Source organism: Papaver somniferum, chromosome 5 (assembly GCF_003573695.1).
Source record: "Papaver somniferum cultivar HN1 chromosome 5, ASM357369v1, whole genome shotgun sequence".
Taxonomy (NCBI): Eukaryota; Viridiplantae; Streptophyta; class Magnoliopsida; order Ranunculales; family Papaveraceae; genus Papaver; species Papaver somniferum.
In genome coordinates this window covers 146,190,596-146,202,908 of record NC_039362.1, presented here as the reverse complement: position 1 = coordinate 146,202,908, position 12,313 = coordinate 146,190,596, and the positions used below count along the sequence as shown (strand labels likewise).

The window sequence follows — 12,313 nt, the reverse complement described above, 5'->3', positions numbered from 1 at the left end:
CTCCAAAAATTTTATAGAATCCAAATAACAATGAATTTGAAGCTCATATTTTGCTGCTATATTACTCTTAAACTCTAGAACTATTCTATTATAGATATTAAATTTCGGCGTCTAAATTTTTTAATTTCTGATCATTAATTTTCAACAATTGATTTCAAAATGGTGAATGAAGATGTTATACATCTCGTTTTTCGTAGGGTTGTTGAGTTCCATAGGAAGAACGTATCACCAAAATATTAGCTTCAAAACTCATTCTGTCCACTTAACTTGAGATCAGGTTCACTAGACAAACAAAAATCGTTGGCTTCTTAAATCACCATATGGGTATCTTGGAACGAGCGGCTCCTCCCGTAAAACAATGGTCATCCCAAAATGCTAGCACCATCTAACAAGCAACACCAATAAGGCGTCATAGGATACTGGTTTTAAATGCCAACCCTTTTGAAGGGAGACCTATACAGCATTGGCATCACAATGCACGCATACTTCCGTATCTAGCCGGAGCAAACTAGCCAACTAGGGCATAAATAAAGTGAGATAGGTTTTTAAAGCGGTAAAAAGGTCACCTAATCACTTTGTACAGTTTAAACACAGTTTTACACACCCAAGAGCACCAAACGGGCGTTTCAGGGAATCAGGGACGCTCAACACCATCCTCCATGGTTAGTAACACTCAGAGCAAATCCTCCTCTCACAGTCTCAGCTTTCTCGTCTCCTTCTTCTTCTTCTTCTTCTTCTTTTTATTCAATTTAATTACGTTTCTGTTTTGTGTTTGGATTTTACAGGATTATCTCAAAACTATAGTTCCTTCTCAGTTAATTGCTGAACGAGGTGCCAATCTTGTTGTCATAAATCCAGGTTTTTGAAACCCTAACTTTTGTATGATTTTGATAAATGCACATTGTTGAAATGTATGATTTAACCTAAGTAACTGAAAGAACCGTACTAAATTCCTTTCTGAATTTGTAAATTTCGTTTTAATTTTCGATGCATTGAGGAAATTCAGAGTGTGGAATCGTTAGTTGTCTGCAGGTTTATCGGCATTTTTCTATTTTCTTTTGATTTTGAACTCTCGAGCATGGCAATTGAATTTCTCAATGTGTTGATGGTGTATAGGAATATTGGACTGATTAGAAATTCAGATGTTAACCTGTTCTAGAAACCTGTTATTGAATGGATTTTCAATAGACCAAAGAAAGTTTTATAGATATATTGGGTGTTTACCTTGAAGTGTTTATTGTCTTTGAATTATTATTCTTAACTTAACATTTTCTTATTTCTAGGATCTGCAAATGTCCGAATAGGACTTGCACAAGAACAGACCCCTTTTGATGTTCCTCAGTTTATTGCTCATCATATGCGTGGAATTGAAAAGGAGTCTAAATTAAAGTATTTAGATCAGGTATTGTTTTATTTGAAGTTTCTGAAATTTTGTCCGTAGTTCCTATTCCTAATACACATTTCTTAATTTCCTCTGATAAGTTGTTGAGTGTTGCATTTTTGTAATTTCAGATTCTAAATTCTCAAATTACTCCATCTCAACACTTGGAACGCGAGAAAGCATATGATACTGTAAGTGAATGCTCGTTTATCCTCAGTGTTGTTCCGAACTTTTAAAGTTTGCAGAATGTTGTTCTGATAGTTTCTTCTTTCAGATTGCTTCTTTACTGAAGATTCCCTTCCTGGATGAAGAAGTGGTCAACAACACTTTTCCTCGTAAGGTATTAGAGTATACATGTCTCTAAACTTCATCTGAATCATCTTAAGGTTGAGCATATGGGACCCCTGACCTGTCACCGCTTGCGATATTAAAAAGGTCAAACTAATCAGGGGTATAGTTGGAAAATCATATGTACTGACCTGATTTGTCTGGATGACCCCAGTATCACCTTACAAAGCATTCTACATTTAAGCCAGTGACAATGGTTTTGTTATTTATATTTTAGTTGTAATTCTATTCTCTATGTAGACGGTACGTGTTGACGGATGTAAACCTCAAAGTAACAAGGATGATTCAACCTTCACTTGGACGAATGTGATGGAGAAAAACCGTACTCTGTCTGCAGATGTAGGTAAGTGTTGTGGAACTTATTGTAGTTCGTATACTACTCTGTATTATACACTATTATTAATTAGAACTGCTGATTAGATCATCATACACATTTTTTAAATTTACATCATCTGCCATTGAGCTTCTTTTTCATTGTTGATTCACTTGATTGTTATATTCATTTTTAATGATTTGATCTTTCATTTTCACTTTTTGCGTTGAAGGACTAGTAATTTCCCTGTTATTAATAGGGGGTTTCTGACACCTAATGGGCAGTTATAATTTAGTCCTTGGTATAATAGAAACTAATTAAACACTCTATAACTTTTAGTTGTTATATTTGTTAGACTCCTTTTTGTTGAATGACTTGATCCACTACTCCAGGTTTAGTAGGCTAATTGGAGTATGGGTGGGGGTAGTCAAGCCGTGAAGGTTATTGCAACCATTTGCCACTTGTAGATATAGAAGAGATAGTACACAACATCGTTTTGAAACTTGAAGTCCACCACCACTAAGCTAATGGGAACCAAAAATGATTTCAGGTGGTACCAATGCTTTGTAGCTCGGATATGATGAACTAACCTTAACATAGGAACCTGCTGGTTCCTTTAAGCTAGAAGAAGCAGATTCAATTTTAACCGCCATTAAAAAGAAATCATCCTTTGTTTCTGAAAGGAAATCTTAGTGTCCTCGAATATTCTAGAAATTAAATTGGTTTGGCTAAACATTTTCTTTTGATTTCACTTGTTATTTATTGTGCCAGAGTCTTATTGAACAACTTTTTGCAGAAAATTTGGTGACTGAGGGTGTCAAAGATGAACCTTCAGTCCAGGCTGAAGGTGCTGATGGTGGTGATAGCAGTATGGATGAGTATAAATTCAGAGAGTCTATTTGTGGAGAGGAGGCACTAAAAATTTCCCCTGAGGAACCCTACAGTGTACGCCGCCCTATTCGTAGGGGCCACTTCAATGTGTCCCAATATTATCCTCTCCAGCAGGTACACGTCTTTCTTCTCATATTTTTTTCCACATCTCTTTAATAATATAGATAAAGTGAGTAGCTCAAATATTATATGAGGACAGAAAAGAGAAGATACGGTTAGATAAAAGAGAAGAGGCATAAACACAGTGCATCACTCCTAAGCATGTTGTATGTATACTTCGCTAAGGTGGTCACTAAGACGTGCTTTTCCATTTGTTGGCACGTAGGATATGCTATCATTGCTATGTACTGAAGTCGCTTGCCATTGATAGATTACATGAAAAATGTTTGACAAATCAGCCAATCTGGAAAGAGCTAGTTGGATTGGATTTATATTGTTTGGATGGGTAGGGTCAGAAATATTTTATAGTCATAAACCATGGTTGTTAAGTTCTGTGCTCCTGCTTACTTTCTCTTTTGTTACAGGTGCTCGAAGATTTGCATGCAATCTGGGATTGGGTTTTAAATGAGAAATTACATATCCCTCAGGCTGAAAGGAATATGTACTCAGCTATACTTGTTGTGCCAGAAACATTTGACAGTCGTGGTAATATTCCTGTGCATCATTCCTTTTAAATGTTTCCTTTTCCTGAATGTTTTGCCAGCCATATCCTGAACTTATGAAACTCTAAAATGTTTATACATCAAACTACTTTTTTTTTTATCGTACTATAGGGATAATCTGAAGTTTTATGAATGTTATGATGACAAATAGTTAGAACATATAGTAATTTTTCTTTAGGCGGAAACAGAAAATCTTTAAACTTTTCACATAAGATTAGTATATCTATAGTTAGTCAGACAAAAGTCTGGTACCATTTACGAAAAGAAGGCAGGAGAAATGATAACAAATAGGATGAACCCTTGTGACTAGGCAAGTTGACAATTTTACTGACATATTCTTTAATTTTGGAAATGCAAATACTGCTATTTTCGTATATACTGCCACATTTATCTTTTAGTTATTTGTATGCGATATGTCAATCAAATTTCTTGCGTAGCCCGAAATAATATTTTCCGCGGCAGTTTGATCAAGGCTACCAAACCATATAGAAAATTGATCAAGGCTACTAAACCATATAGAAAATAGAAACTATTCTTTCTGGAAGCATAATTTCTGATATTTGACTTATCCAAGGCATTTCTTGGAAATTGCGTTTGCCTTGTCGGAGAACCATGAGTTATCTATTATTTGGAGTTGTCATTTTAAGGTGCTCAAAGTAATGCACTCATTCTAGTTTTAACTTTTTGCTATGTGCAGAGATAAAGGAAATGTTATCAATCATTTTGCGTGACTTACGGTTTAGCACAGCAGTGGTACACCAGGTGCATTGATATCTCTACATGTAACTTTTTATACTTTTTTTTCTATTTTGTTTTAGAGTAGTCCATATCTGTCTAGTGAGAGACTCTACTTTCTCATTGATTAGGCTTATCATGTTGATTTTTTGTGTTTTGCTTCCAAATGAATATAGAGTATTAACACTTAAGGTCATACAAGATCTTGAGTAGTAATAAAAATAAGATGGTAAGAATGAACTCAAAGATAAAAAAGAAATAAAAACATTAAAAATTCGCTGTACCAAAAATCTGACTTGGTGTAGTCAGGTAACACCACCAGAACACCTTTTCGTATTTGCTTTTTAATTGGTTATCATTATTATGTTTTTTGTTATCATTTTAGAGGTCTTACATTTTTCTCAATAACTCTACTTACTGTTTTCATTTGTGACTTCGATTATACTTCCTTTGTCATATACATGTTTAGGAAAGTCTTGCTGCAGCATTCGGAAATGGGTTGTCTACTGCATGTATCGTGAATATGGGTGCTCAGGTGACGTCAATCATATGCGTTGAGGTAAGGAAACCCTCTTTTGTGTTTCAGTTCCTGGCATTATTGTTGAAAAAGATTGATGCAAAGCAGATACAGTAGACATAATTTCCATGTGAGACAATGTTTGTCTTCACAAATAGTACTCCAAGTAAGCATAGAGTCTTCAGTTCAGTCTTTGGTTTAAAGTGATCAAAAGAAATTTTTTGAGCATTATAACTTTTAATGCTAGTTTCTTAACCTCTAGAAACCCTTACAGTTTTGCTTCTTTTTTGATACCAATACTTTAGAAGGCACTCTACCTTGTTGCTGAAACATGTATATATTCGCAAACCTGGACAACAGAGATACATTCTTGCAGCTCTATTAAACCCTGACTACTACTGAAATTCAATAAAGAATGAGTTACTATCTTTGCTGATGTTTCAGGATGGGGTCGCTGTGCCTACTACAGGTGTGACTCTACCTTTCGGAGGAGAAGTATGTTCTTACTAATTATTTTTCTTTATTACCATAAGTTTATCAGACTTTTCCTACGTCATTCATGCTTCAAGATGTGATATGTGATGGAGCAATGAATTGTTAGTTACCTGTTACAGCAATGCAGAAATTGGCAGCTTGTTTCTAAGAAAAGGTCCCATGATTAGAGATTAATCTATTATCCATAAGACTAGTATTGAATCATTGCAGTCTTAAATGTGGTGAAACAACACATGTAGGGGTTTTCCCCAAAATTAGGTTCCTGTATTGGTTGAAAAAATTTGAAGATATACTTTGAAACTTCGGCAGACATCCTCTAGTAAAACCCATGTGATGGGTTTGAGACAGTTGACATCATCCTTTGGAGAAACTTCTTTCTGGTTAATTATCTTGATGTTGATAAGCAGAACAGATATAATAAAGACATTTCATTCTTTATCCAGCAAAAAGTGGGAAAGAAATGAGTTTCATACTGACCAAATCTCATGGAGCAAATATCCTTGCTAGAAATATAGAATAATTTCTGCAGAAAATATCTGAGTGGAAGTTCTAGATAGGTTAGAAGACGGTGACATTAGAAATTTAGTTATGAAAGGAACATAATTTATGTCATGTATATTCAATGTAATTCAGCTAGAAGTTGTGTTCCTCGATGAGTAAATCAGATAAACCCTAGAAGGCCAATAACTAGGTTTAGTACGAAATTATGCTATCTAGTTTTTACTTTTTTATGTGTTCATGTGGCTTTTATTATTAGGATTTGCATGTGATATATCCTTGATCTGCATCAGAATTTCTGTTTGTGCATTAATTTGTATTTCAGTGTGTTTGCTTATAATAGCTAAACTACGGCAATTGGGAACTATACCAGCGAATTTCAGTCAAACTGCAACGAATGTGACCTTTGTTCACTTATCATTATTCACTATATCGCTCTAAGCTAAGCAACATATTTATTACCCACTTGAGGAATTCCATTTTGTGCATCTGAGGTTGAGGTTCAGTTATCTGAATTATTTCACTAAGTTATGCTGTTGTTAATTGTGTACCCAATTCAACGATACTCTCAAATGCCCGAGGGAGATTTTCTTTTTAGGGGTATCTCACCGTCTCTGATCTTTTTATATCTCATGCATGATGTTTACTACTGAAAGGGGTTTAGGTTTTATATTTTATGTTTGTGTCTCAAATGCTCCAGTTATTTGTCTTCGTCAAGGTCATACGATGTATTCATATATTTGTCCCTTATTAGGATATATCAAGGTGCCTCTTATGGATCCAAAGACATCATCAAACTTGGCCATCAATTCATACAGATCCTTTGGGGAAGCCAGTTGACATAGTAATGCTTAACAAACTGAAGGAGACCAACTGTCAGATTCAAGTAAGTTTGCCTGGTTACTTTTCATTGCTGTTTGTGGTTAATTTCTGCTTCTACTTGATAGCCAAAAAAGGATTCATGTCTATGTTTTTCTACTTTTATCAAAGTTAAACTAATCTCCATAGTATGTCCTTACCATTTTATGTTCTCACTCAGAAGATGGATTCTGGCATTTTCATGATAATTTGACTTGTTTCAGCAACATCTTACCACTCTGTTTTTCTGTAACCCCATTAATGATGAAAGGCTATTTACTTTTGTCTCCATGGCATTACTTTTTACCATCACAGTCACAAAGCTTACTTTTGTCTCCATGTGGATTTACATATATGCTAATGCTTAAGTTGTCCTCTAATTATGTTATTGTCATCATCATAATCAAATCTGTTTTGAAACTTTTATTTCTGTGTGCTGAATGTATCATTAACGGATATCAGCTCCTGACTGTCTCCATGTAGAGCTAACTGGGTATCATTCTGGGTGTAAAACTTAATTCCAATCATCAGAAACCTTTTTGTGCAACTTTAAGGGAAAACATTGCAGCACTTTAGGTATTTATTCAGCTTGGTTGTTGTGTGGTGATGGATCAAAGATAATATTTAAGCTTTTTTTTCTCCTTTCTTCATATTGTAACTTCTTACCAATCGATTAGTCATTAAAAACAAAACCCATGGTTTCATTATACATGTTTCGTTTAGCTCAACTACTTTTGATCCCTTAAAGTTGGAATTGTAATGTATCTTTGTCCCATGAATCTGTTGCTTTGGTGTTTTTTATTTTGCTTGTACATGTTTATAGCGTGAAAAAGCTAGCTGTTGATTGTGTGTAATCCTTGTATTGCTAAAGGGAGTTTAAATCTTACACACACATAATTTTTAGTTTCAGCACTTCCTAGCTTTATGATTATCTTTTTTTATAGGAGGGGGAAATTGATGCGATTGCAATTGTTCGCTCATATGAAGAGGGAGTGCCTGCTGGAGCTCATAAGACAAAACTAACCGCTCTTAATGTATGTATTTCGAGCACAATGATTTCTTCTTCATCTTCATTTTTTCTTTGATTTTTCAATGATGAACTTCCAAGAGAAGTCAGGATTGTGCTATCTTTAAGTATAGCAAAAACCAAAAGCTGTAGGCAAAATCGATGTGTTTTCCTCCTTTTTTCTGTGGGGTTGCTTCATGAGCTTTTATGATGCTTTTCTGCTGGAGATGTTACTATATCTATGCAACAATATATACATTTAAGATTACATCTTGTCTTATTTAGTCCTTCGATAGTGAAAGGTTGTGTTGGGTCAGAGATTTGGAATGCAACTGACAACCCATAGTTTGCGGGTAACACCGGTAATTGAAAGAAAATTTATTAAAACAATGGTTTTAACGACCATTGCACCCTTTGAAGTGGGAAAAAAATAACAAGGAAACAGTTTCACCACTTCTTACAAAATTTTGCTTTGTCTCGTGTTGTCATAATTATTGAGTAGAATGTTGCTGTCAAGTATGATGGTTGATGTATTCTTTACATTGTTAAGTGTGAAACTGTTACCTGTCAGGTTATCTTCTGGTTGTTACATATTGTGATATGTTCTTCCAGAAAATAACTGAGGTCTAGCAGGTTGTTATTCATATAGGTTCCTCCTATGGGTCTTTTTTACCCTCTGCTTTTAGTTCCAGAGTCATATCCAGCACCTCCACGTACCTGGTGAGTTGTTGCGATGTTCTGAATCTCTAAAAGTGTTATTACTAGTATTTCTTTTTCGTTTTTTTGTAATTTCTTAAACTTGCTGATTTACATTGTAACCAGGTTTCATGACTGCGAGGATATGCTGGAAGATATATGGCATATGGATTACCCCAAAGATGGTGTGTATGTTGGTCCCAATGGTGGTGCATCAATGTGGGATAACTATCAAGTTCTTCCCACCAGACTGAAAAAGGAAGATAACGTGGGCCTTGCTGAGGCAATTAGTAAAAGCATCCTTTCCACAGGTAAAATTCCCTCCTCCCTCCTAAGATGGAAAATTATTTGATGTTCATGATTTTCTGCATGTGGAAGGTGGAAGCTGATTCAATAACAACAATTATTGCAGGGCGTATAGACTTACAAAGAAAACTGTTTTGTAGCATATTACTGGTAATTAATATTTCACAGAAACCCCTTGAAAACCTTCATTGTCCTTAAACCATTGTAATCACATAGTTGTTTGCAGGTTGGTGGAGTGGCTAAGACAACTGGTCTTGTTCCCGCTGTGGAGGAAAGGTTTGTATTCGCTTTCAGAATTTTTTGATTGGTTTTTGTCATCTTAACTAGCTTGACAACTGCTTTTTGTCGTAGAATGATTAGCATAGTTAACGAGTTTGGGTATCTTATATCCTAGTATCCTACTCGCAGCCGATGTTTATTTACTTTAGTATATTGCTTGAGATGACTGATGATTTATGTTTTCAGAGGAGAAACAAGCAAATATTCGTCAAATTGATATCATAGTGATGCCTTTTACTACTTTAAAACACTTACAGAGTTTCATATCACTTTTCTTTCTTTTTGCAGGGTTTTGCATGCTATTCCTTCTAATGAGGCTATCGACACTGTCGAGGTTAGTTATCTTTATTATCTTTATCGTGGCCATTGCTGGTCTGGTTTATGTTGTGATTAGCAGTTACGCGATCTCTGTTGGTTACCAATAAGCTGTTTAATATGTAAGGGAATTTGATGTATAAACATCATTGCAAAAATGCACTTTGTTAATGAGCTGCACCAGTATCTCTGAGAAATCTTATAAGCATCTATGTTTTAGTATCTACAATGAAAATCGACTAGTTGAGGATAATAATCTTGTCATTATTTATGCTCGTACGTTTGAAATTCTGTTGACTGCATAATGTGATCTAAGCTGATACTTACTCAGGCCTTTCAAACTGCATCTGGTAATGCTTTCCTTCTGAATAGGATATTAGAATCATGGAGATATTAACCTCGTTTGTGTGATTCATATGAATTTTTCCTAAAATAAGGGGTTCTCTTCAACTTTCTACTTTCTGAATTTCAGCCAAAAGTTCTGCTCTGCATTAATACGATGGATTGAGTTGGAGTTTCTCATTTTAATACAGAAACTGACTTCATAAACTAGATGCTTCACAGAACATGACAATTTCATTTCATTAACTTTCATATCTATATGTGAAACAGGTGTTACCGTCAAGATCTGATCCAACTAGTTTATCCTGGAAAGGTGGAGCAGTAAGTCAAACACTCCTCTTTGCTGTCTTATTTCATCCTAGTTGCATTTGTCAATGAATTCACATTACATTTTGTGTTATAACCCGGGTCATGATCATTAACCTGGAATTACATCACCAATCATAGGTGGAAAATCATGTGTCCACAAATGCCTTGAAAGTTGCTTCCTCCAGTTTGTTCATATCGGGTGTAAGCTAGAGTAAATGCATAACTAAATTCATATAAAGAGGCAGGTGTACTTATTATGTGCCCTGGGGAAAGATAGGAATCTACTACTACCAATTTTTGAGATCCAATTAGTGCTCCTCGAACCCCTCTTGATCCAAATTCTGGAAGAAGGATAACTTGAAAGCAGATTGTGAGAAGCTCTACCCAGAAATATCTGTATACACATTTAAGTAAAAAGAACTTTCCTCTACTGTCAGTATCATCCTGCAATTTTTTGTAGCATGCCTATTAATATACTAGAGAGTGCAAATGTCTCATACCCTGACGTTATTTTTTGTTGTTGCTCGTAACAGATTCTCGCCATGCTAGACTTTGGTCGAGAGGCTTGGATCCATAGGGAAGATTGGATACGGAATGGGATTCATATTGGGAGTGGGAGAAAATACAGGGACTCGTTTTTCCTTCAAGCTCAAGTCATGTGTTATATGAACATGTAAAAGGTTGGAACAGACATCCCTCGAAGCTCAGGCAGGAGCTGAGAAAACCGAGATGGCATTTCTCAAGGTTGTAAATTCTAATTGATTGAACACTAATGTTATATTAGCTGGGAATGGGTTGCTAGAACTTCTTTATCATTGTAACTTGTGATAGGGGCGGCATGGTTTATTAGAGGGGCGGCAGTGTAATAGTAATGTCCCTCTAGTTGGTTAGGGGATGTCCTATAGGGGGTGTAAATTAACTAGATTACCCTCCCCATTTTTTAACCTAAATCAAAGCTAAATTGAAAATTTGTTTTCTTTCTTCTTCTCTTCTTCTCTTCTCGTCCTCCCATCAATCGTAACCTCCATTAAAACTCAAAATTTCATCGTCTTCGATTAATCGACGATTCGAAAATTAATCAAGTGTACTGTAATGACTTATATGAGATATGTTTTGAAAACCCAGTTACGATTTGGTTTATTTTGTTCGATTTAAGTTTAATTTCTAACGAAAATTAGGGTTTTAGATGAAAATTGGAATTGAAATTTCTGGGTTTATGTGAGTTACGGTTGATTTTAACTCAATTACGAACCGTAACTGGATATTTTGATGTTGTTACGGTTGGTAATAGTTCAATTACCAACTTTATGTTCTTATATTTGAGAATTTTCTCCAGTTACGGTTGGTAACCATTTTAGTTTACGCACCGTAACTCAGTTACGGTTGGTATCGAGCATTTGGTTACGAACCGTAACTCAGTTACGGTTGGTATCGAGCATTTGGTTACCAATCGTAACTGAGTTACGGTTCATATCGAACATTTAGTTACCAACCGTAACTGGTTTTACGATTGGGTTTTCTTCAAATTTAACCAGTTACGGTTGGTAGTTCATCTTTTACGAACCGTAATTTCGATTTACAGTTGGTTATGAGCACAATTCCAACCGTAATTAGCTCTGAAAATGTAAAAACAATTGGATTTTTTACGTACTTTAGATAACTTTGAGCAACAAAAAGCTAGTTGAGACTAATTTAGAAGTATACCCGGTCATTTTCAGGTCCTGGTTCTTCATTTTGTTGGTTAATTTCTTCAATTGATTGAGATTGACCTTCTCCTCTAAACTTTTTTTTTAACTCTAAAAATCTGATTTTGGTTTTGATTTTGAGTTAATATAAGTGAAATTAATCATTAACACTAAACTTGATTATCATCACTAAACTAGGTTATCAATTATGAAGGTTAATTTGTCATTTTCAGTATTTTTTTTATAAGGGACACCTTAAATGATCATGTAATGACCCTTTTTGTCCTATTAGAATGCCGCCTCTCTAATAAACCATGTCGCCCCTCTAACGGGTTACTTATCATTAGCTAGCAAAGTGTGGCTTTGTTCTCACCAGTCCAGAGTTCTTTATCTAGAAGATACCCGTGACGGAAACTAGAACCAAGTTTCAGCAACAATAGGCATTGTAGTTTTTAGAACTGAACATTACACCCTGGCCTATATATACACCAAAGATAAACACCTCGTCCCTCATTAAAGGAATGAGACTACGTACATATAAGCATTCAACATTTCAAGAAAAGCACCACCAATTATTCATTTAATGTATGTTGATGATCTCCTAATCACTTATAAAGCTTATGATCAGAGTAATCTCCACCTCCAGAACCTGCTCCACTCTTACGGCACTGTCGTAG

The 12,313-nt window shown here is 35.3% G+C and overlaps 1 protein-coding gene across 3 annotated transcripts; it reads left to right on the top strand.

The window, feature by feature from the left end:
* Window positions 1-575: 575 nt before the first annotated feature.
* Window positions 576-10,928, top strand: LOC113283100 (actin-related protein 9-like). 3 transcript variants are annotated; one of them, XR_003327338.1, is made up of 21 exons: window positions 576-662; window positions 786-858; window positions 1,284-1,402; window positions 1,513-1,572; window positions 1,656-1,721; window positions 1,970-2,072; window positions 2,839-3,047; window positions 3,458-3,578; window positions 4,293-4,357; window positions 4,800-4,889; window positions 5,292-5,342; window positions 6,595-6,726; window positions 7,643-7,732; window positions 8,354-8,424; window positions 8,527-8,711; window positions 8,813-8,856; window positions 8,933-8,982; window positions 9,274-9,319; window positions 9,913-9,963; window positions 10,090-10,321; window positions 10,485-10,577. XR_003327338.1 is itself a non-coding variant. In XM_026532254.1 (20 exons), exons 1-20 carry the CDS (start codon window positions 660-662, stop codon window positions 10,626-10,628), a joined length of 1,773 nt encoding a protein of 590 aa, XP_026388039.1. In that variant the 5' UTR covers window positions 576-659; the 3' UTR covers window positions 10,629-10,928. The 3 variants fall into 3 exon arrangements, 2 of the variants coding, with proteins under 2 accessions (XP_026388039.1, XP_026388040.1); XM_026532254.1 differs by lacking the exon at window positions 10,090-10,321 and having other exon boundaries at window positions 10,485-10,928; XM_026532255.1 differs by lacking the exon at window positions 10,090-10,321 and having other exon boundaries at window positions 9,913-9,955; window positions 10,485-10,901.
* The last annotated feature ends 1,385 nt before the right edge of the window (window positions 10,929-12,313 follow it).